The 17,212-nt window shown below is 33.4% G+C and overlaps 1 protein-coding gene across 1 annotated transcript in view; it reads left to right on the forward strand.

Moving 5' to 3' along the window:
- LOC126748065 (beta-galactosidase-1-like protein 2) overlaps positions 1 to 17,212 on the forward strand; it is a 29,443-nt gene that overhangs the window by 1,239 nt on the left and 10,992 nt on the right. Inside the window, exons 2-3 of the mRNA XM_050457077.1 lie at positions 16,108 to 16,400; positions 16,455 to 16,748. Coding sequence (XP_050313034.1) covers positions 16,108 to 16,400; positions 16,455 to 16,748 — 587 coding nt within the window. The remainder of the gene's footprint in view (positions 1 to 16,107; positions 16,401 to 16,454; positions 16,749 to 17,212) is intronic.

The following is a 17,212-nucleotide window of genomic DNA, read 5'->3' on the forward strand; positions in this document are numbered from 1 at the left end:
ATCTGAAAAGACTATCGCATTTTTTATTTTTTGGTCAATAGCAGTTTTAATGGCATCATGTATTGCAATTATTTCTGCTTTATATATACTTAAATTGTTGGGGAGTATTTGTGAGAATTTATAATTCAAAGAGGGGATGGATATGCCAAACCCCACCCTTTCACATTTTTTTGATGCATCAGAAAAAATAAATGTATATTGGGCTTTTAATTTGTTGGATTCTGCCGCAAATATGTTTTTAGATATTATTTATTTATTTATTTATTTATTCATCAACGTACATAACATTTCAAGTACTTAATAATTAACAGTAATTAATAATTAACAGTAGTCTTAAGTAAAAACTATAATACTAATAAACAATACTGTGCTAAACATAATACAAAGAGTGGGAGTAGGGCACTATCCCAAGATAGTTGCCCTAGCTGATGACTTAAATTTATTTAAAGATGTACTGAAAAAATCAAGATCTTTTGCAAATCTATTCACTGTAGAAGCTATTCTATTTATAGGACTGTTTAGTAGATAGGATGTTCTGCAAAAGGGAATGTGGAGAAGCGCCTGACCTCATGTTGTGTAAGAAGATACATGCAAAGAGAAAAGGCACAGACATTCCGGACTTCTAACAATACCATTCAGAACCTTAAATGCAAAGCAAACATCAAAGAACTGCCTTCTACTTGATAAGGAGTTTATGCTCAGGTAGGACATGGTCTCTGAACAGGTAAGATCCAGGCCTGACTTCATAAGAGTATATCTGGCAAACCTGATAAAAAGTCTTTGCAAGATCTTTTGATAAAACCAAGCAGTTTATTAGCTCTATTTACAGTATTTTCGAAGTGGTGGGGGGAAGTAAGACTCGGGTCCAGAAAGACACCCAAATCCTTGACTGAGTCAAGCTCCTTCAAGGGGATACCATCAATAACATATTGACAAAGAGGGGAGACCCTTAAACGAGTAAACCTCATAAACCCACATTTCTTAACATTCAATGACATTTCATTCGACTTACACCAGGAAAACACTCTGTTTATATCTCTCTGAAGCACCAACTGATCCTGAGAGGAGGAAATCCGCCGAAAAATTTTCAAATCATCAGCGAAGAGCAAAAACTCAGACTCCAGTAGGGAGCCGAGGTGATTGATAAAGAGACTGATTAACAATGGTCCCAAATGGGAGCCCTGAGGGACCCCTGAAGTTGTCAAAAATGGGTTGGACAAAAAACCACCAATTTTAACACGCTGCTCTCTATCCATCAGATAAGACTTGATCCAAAGTAAAAGAGATCCGCTGATGCCGAGATCTGAAATATGAGAGATAAGAATATTATGATTGACCCTATCGAAGGCCTTACTAAAGTCCGTGTATATCGCATGTGTTTCATTACCGTCGGCAAAAGATTTGAAGATATAGTTGCTAAAAACAAACAAGTTTGTATCCACAGAACGACCTCTGGTGAATCCATGCTGCTGATCTCCAATTATTTCCTGAAATATATACCATCCCCTTTTTAACAGTTAAGATATCTGGGTTTTAAAGGTTCGCAAGGAATAGGAAAGTCAATCTCATAACAGGGAAAAGTTGGACTCCTATAAATTGATTTTAAATGTGGCCTATAAGATTGTAATGCTTCCACTAAATATGGCATTTTGTTCCCATTCCAGAATTCTGGTCTATGGATTACTTTCATTCGGATATTATTTATTATTTGTATAGTCGGGTGATTTGTTATAGATAGGATTTTAGAAATGAATTTAAGGGCAATTATCTTTCTTCTGTGTTCTAGATCCATGACAGATGCTTCTGCCAAAAGTGCAACCTTAGGGGTAGAATGCATACATCCCAGACATATACGTAAGCCTTCATAAAAAACCACATCTAATCTATTGAGTGCAGTGTTTGAACAAGGCTTGAAAAAAATTGATCTAAAATCCAGATGGGATTGTACTAAAGCAAAGAAGACAATTAGGAGGGTTTTTGGGTCAGCACCCCACCATACCCTACAAAGTGCTCTTAGGACATTTAATGATTTTTTGGCTTTATTAGTAATATTAATAATATGAGGTGCCCATTTTAGGTTTTCATGTAGAATTACACCCAGATATTTTACCTGTCGTTTATAAGAAATAATTGAATTGTTGAATTGTATAGGTGGTGGGGCATTGCTTCTCCTCCCTCTAGTAAACCAAATTGCCTCGCTTTTGTTATAAGAGACATTTATGTTCACTGAGAAATAAGTGTATGCGCTCTAGGGCATTATTTATTTTATTCACCATGGAAGTGACATTTTTACCCTTAATAATTACTGCCAGATCATCAGCATACCCAATTATAGATGCTTCTGCCAGATTTAAATTAAAAATGTCCCTTATATATATGTTGAATAAAATGTACTTAGGTGGGAGCCCTGTGGTACCCCCGTAGTTGATCGAACTGGTCCTAAAAAAGACCCATCATTACCCCTACAAAATAAAGACCGTTCCGTCAGGAGATTAAAAATTAAATTACACAATAAACCAGGCACTTGGAGATTTTTAATTTTGTCGACATTGAATTTTTTCCAAGATATAGGTATTTCACCCCCCATCAAAATGTTATTGTAAATATTCAGGAGAATTTGCTTTGCTTTAAATGGTAAGAATTTGAACATTTGATATGACATGTCATCCATACCTGATGCAGATGATTTTTTATTTTTTAGGGCTAGATTTAACTCATTTAATGAAAAAAGCTTTATGTTCTCAGTATCATTGTCCCGAACAAAGTTAAAGTTGGGGTCTACGTTTACAACTGTCATATTATTAAGGATCAATTGTTTAAAGTTGTCTGAAATTGTAACATTAAATCGGTTTACTTTAGAGTTGTTGTTAAATTTTTTGACCTTCTTCCAAACATATTTAATGCTAGAATTTCTATTTAAAGTTTCACAAAATAGTCTAAACTTTTCCTTTTTTTTATTGTTTAATTTTTTTCTAGTAATGGCTATGGCCTTTTTGGCTGCAATAAAATTTTCTATTGATGAGTTATTATTAAATGTTGCTATGGCCGTTTTTCTTTCTCTGATCCAGGATGTACAATCAACATCCCACCACGGATTACCCCTTTTTTTAAACGTGCCAACTGTTTTAATAGGGATTACCTGATCGGCTACTATGTTTATATGATCAATTAATTCGTTATAAGACAGGTTGTAATTCAAATCTGAAAGGGCTATTAACACTTTATCATGAAAACTTTCCCAATCCACTTTTTTGAAGTTTCTAATATTATAGGACCTAATGATGTTATGTAAGTCATTATTGTCATGGTTGTTAAGTATAAAACGTATGGGAAAGTGGTCACTGTTTCCACAATCCCTGATGGTGTTCCAAGTTGCTTGTAAAGCTAAATTTCCGCTTACCATAGTTCAGTCTACAGCACTTGGCAATGACAGGGACAGTTGAAAAAGTGTTGGTGAACCATCATTAATGATTACAAGTCCAAGTTGTTTGAGATAAAATCATTTATTATTCTGCCTCCTTTATTGGGTGTAGCTTTATCCCACAAGGGAGAATGAGAATTAAAATCTCCCATTATAACAATATTTTTAGGGTTAAAAGAAATCAGATCATTAAGGATGTCCTCATTAATGTGATTATGTGAGTTACAATAAAAGTTAACAACTTGCAATTTACCTATCTCAATTATCATATATTGTATATGGTCGGAAGAAAAAGATTTAATTGTCTTAAAGATCAGATTATTTTTGATACATGTGACCACTCCGCCATAACCATCATTTCTATCTTGCCTAACTATGTTGTAAGAATTTAGTTTAAAGTTATCAGAGGTTTTCAGCCATGATTGATTTATTAAAAAAATGTCAGGGATTTCTTTGTAAATTAGGTTTATTAAGTTGCCCCTATTAGAGTTTATACTTCTTAGATACCAAAAGATGATCTTTAAATTATTTACTCCTGACATTAATGTGAAGGGAAAATTGATTTTAGTTAAATGAATCTGACTGAGAGCCGGGATCAATATCCATATCAAAATTTTGATTGAATAAAAAGGTTTTTATTGTTCTTTTATTGTTTTCTGACATGTGTAAAAATGCATCGATGATGCTTTTAACTTCATCTGGGTACCAAGAAGATTCATGGGAATTAAAACTATGAACTGCACTTGTAGAAGGCATTTGTATTACACCCTTATTTACAAAGCTGGAGGAGAAATAAAAAACATAACCTAAAATTGTCACAATGATAAAACCAATACAAAAGCAGACAAAAAAAATAAATAAAATCAATTGACAAAGTGAAACAAATATCAACACTGATAATGATAAAATAATAAAATGTATTTGTTGGCAATAAAATAGCCAATACAATACATAGATATGTACATGCCATAGACAACAAAACAAGTATTTCCCCTCCTATCCCCTCTTTACTTTATTCAGTAGGTCATTAGACTTGACAGTTTTTCCATCCCAGTGGAAAAGTCAGTTTTATTATGCAGATATTTAAATATGGTGCTGCTAATGAAATGATCAATTACAGGAGTGTGTGCATACAGTCTGCCATTCCAAAAGTTCTGTTAAGTGAACAGCATGGCTTCAGTTGTGGCAAGTCCGCTATTACAAACTTGTTGTTGTATCAGGGTGCTCTGTTAAGTGCTTTGGAGAGGGGTGAACAAGTGGATGCAATATATACAGACTTTCCAAGGCATTTGACAGTGTCAACTATAGCTTTTTAGTAGAAAAATTGAGACTTTTTGGCTTTTCAGATTGTTTGGTGGCCTGGTTTGCGAGTTTTCTTTCTGACAGATTTCAGCAGGTACAAATTGGTGATGCTAGGTAACACCTTATCAGTGTGACCTCTGGGGTTCCACAGGGTTGTCATTGTTCTCCCCTGTTGTTCAATATTTTCATTAATGATATTTTGGTTTGCTTTGAAAATAGTAATTTTTTGTTATTTGCTGATGATTTAAAGTTTTAAAGGGTGATCAGTTTAGAACAAGACATGGTTCTCTTGCAAGATGATCTGAATAGTTTGTGTGAATGGTGTGTTGGTAATAGTCTGGCTTTGAATGTGGGTACATGCAGTTACATTAGTTTCTACAAAAGAAACAAACAGGTAATTTCCTCCTATACTATTGATAATGTTAATCTTAGGTACACTGAAATAGTAAAGGCCTTGGTATCTTCTTTGATGAACAATTGAATTTTAATACTCATGTGAATACTATTTTAAAGCATCTAAGGTCCTCGGATTTGTCCTGCGCAATTGTAAAGACCTGTCGGTTAATACTTGCAAAAGGTTGTAATGTACATATCACTTGTTGTCTCTTTGTTGGAGTATGGATCAATAATTTGGTCTCCTCTTTACATGAATAATTGTATGGCACTGGAGAGAATTCAAAATAAATTTCTATGATTGTGCCTTTATAAACTTCACATTCCAGTTCCTAATGACCATTGTTAGGATGAAGCAATGAATATGCAAAGTTTACTTAAGAGATGCACTGAGAATGATTTAATGTTTAGTTATAAACTTTTGAATGGCCTTGTGATTTGTCCCGAACTACTTAAGAAAATTTCATTTAATATTCTACACCATAATCTGAGGGTAAATTGATTGTTTTCTTTGCCTCATCATCGTGCCTCTAAGCTATGCTATGCACTCGCCTGTTGAAAGAGCCTTGAGGCTAGTAAACTCTAATGGAATTAAAATTTTGGGAATTTCCCTATTGCATTTTAGGAGTCTTATTAAGAGTTTGTAGGATTTTGTTTTTTTGATATAAATCTGGTTTATGATTAATAATTTGAAGTACATTAAATTTGATCATTGTCATTAATAATAATATATTTTGTTTTTTCTTAGCTAATTTTGCATTGTTAATTGTTCAGATTTTGAGAGATTATTATAACTACTTGTAAAAAAGTTTAATTAAGGTGGTATTAATATTTAGTCTGATAATTATTGTTGATTAGTAATTACTGGTTAGGTAGTCTAGCTTTTATTTATTTTTCAGAAATATATATATTTTTTGTAATGGGGTTGAACCTGTATATTGATTAAATAAATAAATAATCTAGAGGCAAGTAATTGTATATTTTGGTGCCCTCATAGATGATTGAATGTTTTGCAAGAGCACTTTTGGGAATGCACAGGCCCAAGTTATTAAAATTAAATCTTGTTGTATGTGTATTCATGTGAGACTCATTAACCTCACTGTAATTCTTACGAGCTAACTCCAAAGTTAATGTTAGTATTCCTTCTTGAATAAAAAGTGGCTTACAGTGGTCCCCAAAACCTACCTCACATAAAAATCTTATAGGCTGCTTCTGCAAAACAAAAAGTGACTGCAAGAGATACAGACTTGCAAAACCCCAAAACTAGATACCAGATCTCATATGTGACTCAACTAATGCAAAATAAACATTTTTTGCTGAATCTCCATCTAGTTCACTGCAAACGGGTCTTATGGCATAACAGCCAGATGCCAACCTCTTTCTAAGCATCACAACTCTTTATTTGTGATTTGTTCCCCATTTAATGAAGGACCAGCAATATAGCCTCAAACATAATTAAATTTGTTTTGCTGATGTTTAATGTAAGACCCCTCATTAAGACCGAAGTACAGTCTGTAAACAACAAATTAGACTAAACACTAAAAATATTATGTAAATTAGCAAAATAAAAACTTACTTGACTTACAACTTAAAACCTTAAATACTTACAATTCATCAGAGACTAATACAGATACAAATGTAACAAAGCAAATGGCCCCCATATCACCAAACAATTTAGACATATATAAATACAATATAAATAAATAATCAGGACACAAAATTAAAATAATTTTAACAGGCAAGTTAGATGGAGAAGGGAATATAATACATATATATATACATATTAGGTACACTGCATATAAAAGAGATGTATCTCCTTACCTAGCCAACTAACTCTAATGTTGTTAAATATTCAATCTCTGCGACATAAAACTAGTGAACTTTCACTCTTTTTGCATGACTTAAACTATCCTAGTATTTTATTACTTACTGAGCACTGGCTTAAACCGCGGGGTGAGCTTATTGATCTACCAAATTATGTTATTTTGTCGGATTTTGTCTGCTCATGGTAGATGTATGATATTATTATGTAAAAACTTTTTAGAACACAACTCTTTTCAACAGGTAGATAAATTTAACCATCTCCTAAAGGAAATAACTTTTGAATTTACTGTAATTTACTCCAAATCCATAAACTTGTATGTAATTTGTATTTATAGATCTCCTCTAGGAGACTGCAGCGAATTCTTTTTAAAATTAGAGGCACTTTTATTTGAAATTCCATTGGCGGCTTACGTAGTTCTTACAGGTGACTTTAATATCAAATTTAATGATAAAAATTCTGTCTTTACTCTGCGCCTCGATCATCTAATGGGGGCATTAAATATACATATGCATGTAAAAGATTCTACTTGTATAACACAGTCAACAAGCTCCACTATTGACTATATTTGTTCTAATTTTCCAGATGACTCCGTGGAGTGTACAGTCGCAAATTCTGCTTTATCAGACCACGAGTTTATATTATGTAAAATAGCAAATATACAAAAGAAATATGTAGTGTATCTGCACAGCGATATGGTCGAATTTTTGGTATTAATAACTTCAATAAGTTTCGTCAAATTTCAGCTCTTGAGTCTTGGAATTCTATTTTCGATCTATCTTCCTTTCACACAAAAATTGTTAAGCTCTTTGATGCTTCCTTCCCAATGATTAAAATCAAACCGAAATCCAAACCTATAAAGTCTTGGTTCACGAGGGGTTTGAAAGTATCTTCAAGAAATCTGAGATCTCTTCACACAATAAGAAAGTTCACTGACTCCAGTTTTTCATAACTACGAGCTCTGTCTCGGTGAAGTTGGCCCAACTATTAAAACTACGTTTGTTTATGAAATTTGTCATATTAGCCGAAATGTATTAAAAACTAAAATGTACTTCTGATAATATTCGATATTTTTTATTTAATATTAGCCTAAAATACGACATATTTTGTAACAGAGAAAAAATATCTCAAAAAAACTGCCAATTAAGGTATAATTAATAATAAAAATCAACGAAACCAAATAGCAGCAAATCAGCACGGCGTTACATCGACTTTTCGACTGATTACTGCTTTTATACGTCTTGACATAGGGTCAACTAATATTTGGCAGTCATCTGGTGTAAAACTGTTCCAAATTTCTTGGAGATTCGTAATTCTGGAACGGTTCTTGCGGGATTCGATCTAAGCTGTTTCGGCATGAGATGCCACAAGGTTTCAATCGGCGATAGGTCTGGACTACTCGACGTCCATTTTAAAGCTGAAATAATGTTTTCTAACATTTGGGGTATTTTGAAGTTCATTAATGTACTTCTCAGCATTCATTATACCTTCGACAAAGTGTAAGTTTCTTACTTCACTTGCTGACATGGCCCTTCATAACAAAAACCAGAAACTTAACTTTTTTTAAGATACTCATTCTGAAACGCTTCTTCTTTAGTTTTTATAGCGCGATTCCTATTATCACTCACGCATACTTCAGACCTGGCTTCATCACTCCAAATAATGGAGTTCCATTGGTTCGAAGACCGTAATTTGTATTCTTTAGCCCACGCTAGTCTGTTTTCTGCTGAATCTTTGTTAGTAAGAGTGTCCCTTTTTCCTAAAAAAAATAATTAAAAACGAATAATTAAAAAAAAATTAAGCCTACCTTGTAAGTTTTAAATCCCAATTTTTGGGCAGCTCAGTGACAATTTGTTCTTGAAAACTCTTTTGTGGTTGTCTAATTAATAACACAATATTTTTAATTCATTATAATTATCATGCCCAGTTCCCTTGATAATCCATTTTAAGGCTCTTAAGTTGGTGTTGCAATATCGTGGTCGGCTTTCAATTCTGGGTTTTTGAGCAGTAGATCCCGTTGTTTTTTACAATTTAATATTATTTTGAGTTGTACACCTGGATTTGTAAATACTGTCAGCGTTTTGAGAAGCATTTGGAAACAACACCATGCATTGGTGTTGTTAATAACAAAGTTGATTTAAATGTCAAAATCGGCTTCTTAGCAATTTAAAATATTATTATTTATTTTATCGAAGCGCATAAACGCACCATTCAACTTAGGTAAGATGTTTTCATCACGTATTTTGTAAGACAGAAGTCATTTTCCAAAGAAAATACTTTTGAAATAAAAACGCTTGAAAAATAGCTGCGTCGGTTTTGTTCTCTTGCGATAAACATTTAAAGATACCAAAAATTATATATTTGAAATAAAATTTTAATTAGCCCTTAAATAAATGCAGAAATATCATGTTTTGGGGGTGGAGCCAACTTCACTGAGACAGGGCTCGTATTTCAATCCTTACCGAGCCTTGTATCGTCGTCTGATAAGAATCTCTAAGCAAACTTACTACTCCAACCGTTTAAGTGGTTCATCTAACAAATATAAGGAGAGTTGGAAAATTATTAATGATATTCGTCACAATTGTGGTAAGCAGTCAAGACAATGCCCTGAAGTCTCTCCCAATGATTTTAACATTTTTTTTTTTAATATTGCTCTACAACTTCAGCAAAATTTGAACCCTTCAGTGGATCCTCTTTCCTTTATGCCAGCCATTCATGTTCCAAATTCCTTCTTCGTTATACCTACAAACCTAAACGAACTCAAGGATATTCTGTATACTGAAAAAAATTCAACTGGAGAAGACAACCTTTCAGCTAAGATTTTTCTCAACCTTCCAGAAACGGCGCTAAAGGCACTAGTTGACGCAATTCACCTTTCTTGGAGCAAGGGGATATTTCCATCTTGCCTAAAATCAGTTAAAGTTATCCCAATTCACAAGGGTGGAGCTCTTGATAATCCTTCCAACTTTCGCCCCATCTCTCTCTTGTCTACGCTACCAAAGGTAATCGAAAAACTGGTTAAAAATCGAATAATGTCTTTTTTAAAGTCCAAAAACATCCTCACCAGACTTCAATTTGGCTTCCGTAAAAATACCAGTACCAATGATGCCATGTTTAATTTTTTTCATGAGCTTTACTCCCAGATAAATGATGGTGGAGTTTTGGCGGCAGTTTTTTGTGATTTGTCGAAGGCTTTCGATTGTGTCTGCCATAGGATTCTACTGCGGAAGCTTCATCATTATGGATTTCGGGGCGTTTCATCTTCTTGGTTTGCTTCCTATCTGCAAGATCGGCAACAATGAGTGCTTGTAGGATCTAAGTACTCTGATTACCATCCTATCACCTTGGGAGTTCCTCAGGGTTCAGTTTTGGGGCCTATACTTTTTCTCCTATACATAAATGATCTTACCAATCTTAATGTACGGGGGAAATTTACTCTATTTGCCGATGATACCACACTTCTTTGGCACAGCCCAGACACAGATACTCTGCGAACTACATTAGCAACTGATCTTCAGGCAGTAAATCTCTGGTTTGAATCAAACTTGCTGTCACTAAATCCTCAAAAAACCAAATTATTGTGTTTTAAGTGTGCTCTAGACCACGTGCCTTTTTCTAATTCAGTAGTTCAGCAGTTTGATAATACAAAATTTTTGGGTATATTCATTGACAGAGAACTCAGATTCGAAGAGCATATCCTTGGTACTTGCAAAAAGGTGTCTGCAGGTGGTTTTGCAGTCAGAGTGGCTACCCTGGAGCTTGGCATGGAGTTTGGAAGATCTGTATATTTTTCATTAATTGAATCCCACCTTAGGTATGCCATTTGCTTCTGGGGTAATGCAGCTGCCTACCTTCTGCAAATGCTGCTTGTTTTACAGAAGCGTGCTGTACGTTACATCTGTGGGGCTAAACCAAGAGATTCCTGTCGCCCATTATTTGTTAGGCTGGGCATACACACTGTCTTCTCCCTCTACATTCAGGAAGTGGCCTGCTTACTTTTTGCAAACCGCTTTAAATTTATAACCCCAAATCCAAGATACTTAACGCGTCAAGTGAGCGATCTAAATCTTCCAATCCCCTCCTCCACATTAACTAAAAAATCTATTTTCTACGAGGGAATCAAAATTTTCAATCGTTTATCAGGTGGAATCAGGGGGGCAACATGTATTGACACTTTTAAACGTAAATTGAAAATACTTTTGACCGAAAAATGTTACTATTCACTGGATGAATACTACGTCGACATATTCTAATTTTCCCTAAGTGTAAGTTTACAGTATTTGAATTTTATTTGATTTGTTTGTATAGTTAGAATTCTTTGCTGTCTTATACTTGAGGGGATAATTGTGGAATTTTAATTTACTTTTTATGTATTTTTTTTCTGCTGTTCTTATGTATTGTTTTCTGATGTTTGTTTTAGAACTCGAGTGTTTATGGGGTGTAGTGGTTAAGTTTAGTGGTAGTAATTTAAGGTAGCTTTGTTTAGAACAATTTTTCTTTGTTAATAACAATAAAGCATGTTTTTTTTTCCTTTCTAGGGAGTCTGAGGTAAAGTGCTTGTGGATAGAGCAAATATGAAAGTCATTACTTAAAGTGTTATGTGTAGTACACATAGCATGAATAGAGATAGAATGAGCTTTTAAGTTTATTGGATCGAGCTCCTCTGCTTTAGTAAGCTGCAATTAAAGGAAATATGACATCTAGGTCATCTTAGTCGACCATGTTATTAAATGATTTCTGAAAACAACAACGATTTGTTCAGTATTAATAATATTTATACTGTTGTAAATCATGGTGTTAGAAATTCGACTAAACCTTGAATGTTTTGAATTATTGTATGACCACAAACGAAATGGGTCTTCTTTGATTTGCTGTTTTGCAGTTTCATTTACGTAATTTCATTACATAATCTCAATATCACACTTAATATTGGTTCATTGTTTTTTTGTAATTTACAGCATTCCATTTTAATTACAACAGTATATTATGGTGGATACTTGTCTAGTTATATAAAAGGACAGAAAGGAAAAATAATACAAGCAGTAAAACATAAAAACAATTTTATTAAAAACATCGACAAACCGATCCAAACTTTGGGGGCCACACAGTCAAATTAATCAGCAATTATGCTTCAATAATATATCAATGCTCAAATAAATAAATAAATAAATAAAAAGGCCTTTATTTTATACTCGGCGAAGGGCAGCATGCTGTTAACTTAACCGAGTACACATAAATATTACAATAATATTATTACTATCACAAAAACAAATAATTATTAAGTAGTTACTAATAGAAAATGTTAAAATATACAGAAGACAAAAAAAAAAAAATTAACTATAACTTACAAAGAAAAATACAAATTTTACAGCTTAACGACTACTTGACATCATAATACTATATATATGCATGACCGATTTAACAATACAAATACTTATTAAAAAATTAAATAGAACAATAGAAATAAAATTCAAAAAAAAAAAACAATCTTAAAAAAAGTTGAAATAAAATTATCCAGTTGACTGTTTAATTCTAAGGTATTACTTTATATTATTGCTATTTTTCTCGATATTTATTGTTGGCTTTCAATCAATATCTTTTTTAGGTTATTTTTAAAGGATTGGAAAGACTTATTAGTACAGTGACTAATAATATATTTATTTATTAGCTTTGAAGCACAGAAAGAAAATGATCTTTGAAAAATCGCAGTGCTATGTCGGGGGATATCAAATTTTAAAACCGTGCGTGTTGTTCGATTATGTCTGGTAGTTCCTGTTTTAAGTTTATTTCGTAAGTAGAAGGGACTATTGTTTTTTAAAAGTTTGAATAGGAAACTGCAGTAATGAAGTTTTTCTCTATTTTGCACATTAAGCCACTTCAATTCTTTTAGCTTGCAAGTTACATGATCCCTTCCTCTCAACCCATAAACAAAGCGAATGCAAGAGTTCTGTATTTTTTGCAGTTTGTACCTACTAGAAGCATCAAGACATGGTCCATAAACAAAATTAGAGTAATTACAATGTGATAAAATTAGAGCTTCACAAAGCTGCCTTTTTAGTGTAATACTTAATAGATCCTTACTTTTATACAAATTTCTCAGGGACATATATGCTCTTTGAACTACTTTAGATACTTGTGTTTTAAACCTCAAATTTGTATCAAAAGTTACACCTAAGTTTTTGTGTTCTTTTAAATTCAGAATTTTTTCACTATCTATCACAAGATCACAGTTCATACGAGACCATGATGCCAAGGGGCCAATGTAAATAACAGCCGATTTTTTTGGGTTTAATTTTAAACCATTTTTTTTGAATAATGGTGAATTGTATCTAAGCACTGACCCAATGATTGCATAGATTCATCAACGTTATTCTTAGTCAAAATAAGTCAAAAAGATAAATAAGTCAAAGTCATCTAAACCTGTCACTCTAAATTCTAGCAATAATGAAATTATTGAAAATTTGGATGAGATAGCCAACATATTTTTGAAGAAATTTAATGCTTCATCTCTTACTCCTTCATTTTCTGGTCAATTGCCTAAAGGAAGTCACATCCCCACTATTTTCCTCTTTCCCACGGATTCAAAGGAAGTTCAGCATATTCTATCGGCCTTGCCAAATAAATACTCTGCTGGTCTTGATGAAATACCAATAAACATACTCAAAAAAGCTAGTCACCATATAAATGTGCCTCTAGCTCACATAATAAATGCCTATCTGCACATGGGAATCTTTCCATCTAAACTAAAAAAGGCGAAAGTTCTTCCAGATTTTAAAAATAAGGGTGATGAGCAGGATGTAGAAAACTATCGACCAATATCTCTCCTTCAATATCAAAAATCTTTGAGCGAGTCATTTATATCCGTATTATGAACTTTTTAAAAAGGCAAACTATTCTTTCAGATAGCCAGTCTGGTTTTAGGCCCAATCATTCAACCCAGTTGGCAGTTTTCAAGCTTATATCCTTTGTGATTGAAAATGTTAACAAAAAAGAAAAAGTTGCCGGACTCTTTTTCGATTTATCGAAAGCAGTCGACACAATCAACCATGGTCTACTGCTGTCAATCCTTGAAAATTGTGGACTGAGGGGAAACTGTGCCAGACTTATAGCCTCTTATTTAGATCAGAGGGAACAAACAGTTTGCCTTGGCTCTGGTAATGGTACATATGTTTACGGGCTACTAACATTCCCCAAAACTTTACCTCAAAATTCCCTACTGTCCCTAAGTTTGAAAAAAGTCTCTTCGAGAGGTAGCTTCCTTAAAATTCCTTGGTATACAAATTGACTCCTGTCTCACATGGATCCCACACATAGACACTCTTGGCAAAAAACTAAATAGTTTCTGCGCGTTAATAAGGCGTCTACGAGAAGAGCTTTCCCTAAATTGTCTGAAGCAACTTTACTATGCATCGGTCCAATCTCTAATCACTTATAGTGTGATGTTTTAGGGATCTTCAACTGACGCCGTGTCAGTCTTTATAGCACAAAAACGCATCATAAGATGCATGCTCAGACTCACACCACAAACGTCTTGTAGGACTTATTTTATTAAGCTTGGTCTACTCACTGTTCCAGCTCTGTACATTCTTATGTTAGCTATTTTTGCAAAGAAACACCTGCATCTTTTTTAAACTAATGAAGATCATTATGCTGAGGGTATGTCTATTGTGACAAGGGGGAGAGCTGAACTGAGTGTCCCAACTCATCACTCTGCCTTTTTTCAAAGATCTCCTGCCTTTGCTGCTATTAAAACATATAATAGATTACCTCTCGCCCTAAGGCAAGAGAAAAATATCATGAAGTTTAGGAAAGACGCAAGGTATCTGTTGACCAAGTGTATCTATAGTTTCGATTTACAATTTTAATGTGTATTATGATTAATATTAAGGGTTTATTTACTAATTTATTTATCTTCATAATGTATCATACTTGAGATACAAGTGGTAAGGTAATGCACCCATTATTATGTCCAACATTATCTTTTTGTTCTTATTATTTTTATTAGCAGTATGTACTGTGTAGATGTTATCAAATTTTAATTTTGTTTGTTTTGTGACGTTGCTATTGTCTATTTTATTTAGATCTTGAAAGCAATAAAGAAAGAAAATTATTATTATTATTATTATTATATTATTATATTGTCAAACTGGAAAACGAAGAATTATTGTCCATTTATTCTACCTGAATCTATCTGGTGCTGATAAAAAGAAAATTTGATCTGTCAGACTCTAAGCCAATGTACTAAAATTATTGATATGTGTAAGCAAATATTTGCAACAGGGGATTGTATGCACATAATCATATAAAAATATGAAACTTCTCACAGATGTATACCTACTTATTGTAATTTCTTTATCAGAAAGTACACAGTCATTTATATTGTTTATTATACCATATCTTTACTTTTAAATCCTGTTGAAGTACCTTCTTTAGATTATATTCATGATTAAATTTCTCTGGGACCTACTCCATAATATGTCGTTACTCTTTCATTTCTATTGATGTTAATTTTGTTTATCTACTTATTTGTAATCACCATTATTTAACATTTTTAGGCAAAATTATTCTGTATTCTTTTTGTAAAAGAAAAGGAACTAGCTAAAAAATCCCAACATGCTTTGGACACAGCAGTGTACATCATCAAGGGGACAGGGGGTTTAGGTTTACATCAAAACTCACAACAAAGTGACCACCAGATCACCAATCCGTCAGTTTTTTAGACATCAGGGTGACATTTTTGGGTTTCAAACTCCTGAAGCACTCTGGGTTAAACCAAATGTCTAGTTCAGCCAAGTTCCTGTTTGAATTACATCACTCTAAGGTCTAAAAGACTGATGGATTGGTGCACTGGTTAGTGAATATGTTGGATTACTTTTTATGTCACTCCAACATACCAATGTCACTTTGATGATGGACACTGCTGTGTCCAAAACATGTTGAGATTTTTTAACTAGTTCCTATTCTTTCACAAAAAGAAAAAATAACTCCACTCGGGAGATTGTATATTTTTCATTTTGCCTTAACATACTACTCCACTGCAAGTATAGACTATTTCTTCACTAAAATTGTTGTTTCTATTTTCAATAAATTAATAAGAATGACCATATAGATTCACTCTACTAATAACATACTTTTCTATGTGCTAACCGCAGTGTGTTCTCTTTCCTAGATTACCAAGTTGGCTCCTACGTCACAAAGACCTGAAAATTCGCACCTCTGACTCAAAATATATGTTCTATGTGAAAAGATATTTTAAAAAACTACTCGCCTTAGTTGAGCCTCTACAGTTTACAAAGGGAGGTCCCATTATAGCCCTCCAAATCGAAAATGAATATGGAAATGTTAAGGAAGAAGGGAAACCTATTGACACTGCTTACCTTGAAGCACTGAAGCACATTTATAGGGAAAATGGGATTGTTGAGCTGCTGTTTACTTCTGATACGCCCAGTAATGGGTTCCAAGGTGGTTAAAAGGGTCATATTTATAGAGAAAATGTTAGATTTTTAATTTTTATAGGTACCCTACCGGATGTGTTGGCCACAGCAAACTTTCAAGAAGAAGCCTCGGTAGAACTGGCTTTACTGAAAGCCCATCAGCCAAATAAACCTTTAATGGTCATGGAATACTGGACCGGCTGGTTTGATCATTATACGGAAAAACACCATGAAAGAACTGTCGGCAAATTCGAAGCAGTTTTAGAGGACATACTAATGTGGAAATCCAGCTTTAATTTGTATATGATGCACGGTGGTACCAATTGGGGATTTATGAACGGAGCGAATATTTTTGGAACAGGAGACGATAATTCTGGTAAGCACCTGATTATGATGGTTTACATTTTTCAAATCAGAAAAGGTCTGTAAGTTTGAGAAATTTATGCTGCCTTAGTTTTTTGTTGGTCATTAGTGGTCTATGAGGAAAGTGGTTTTTCGAAACTTCAAAAAATGTTTTAATTTGTTTAGAGGGATCAGTACATTCTGGCGCTCTTTTACCACATTTGTTAAAATTAAGATCATAAGTTAACAGAACAAACAAAAAAAATCTTATTACTACTTTTATTTGTTTTAACCTAGCATCTAGGTGTACAAAAAACACCTGTGTGCGTTAAAATTTCAAAGAAAAGTTGTTTCCATTTCTTTTCTTGTTTTTAATAAACCTACTCAATTAGGTACTCCTAAACTATTGTGATAAATCCTAACCTCGAATTGTTCTTCACCAAAAAACCGTGTTAAAGACCTAGACTGCATAATAATAAAAAAAGAGAAAAAAACAAA

The sequence above is a fragment of the Anthonomus grandis genome, chromosome 2 (genome assembly GCF_022605725.1).
Source record: "Anthonomus grandis grandis chromosome 2, icAntGran1.3, whole genome shotgun sequence".
NCBI classification, from domain to species: Eukaryota; Metazoa; Arthropoda; class Insecta; order Coleoptera; family Curculionidae; genus Anthonomus; species Anthonomus grandis.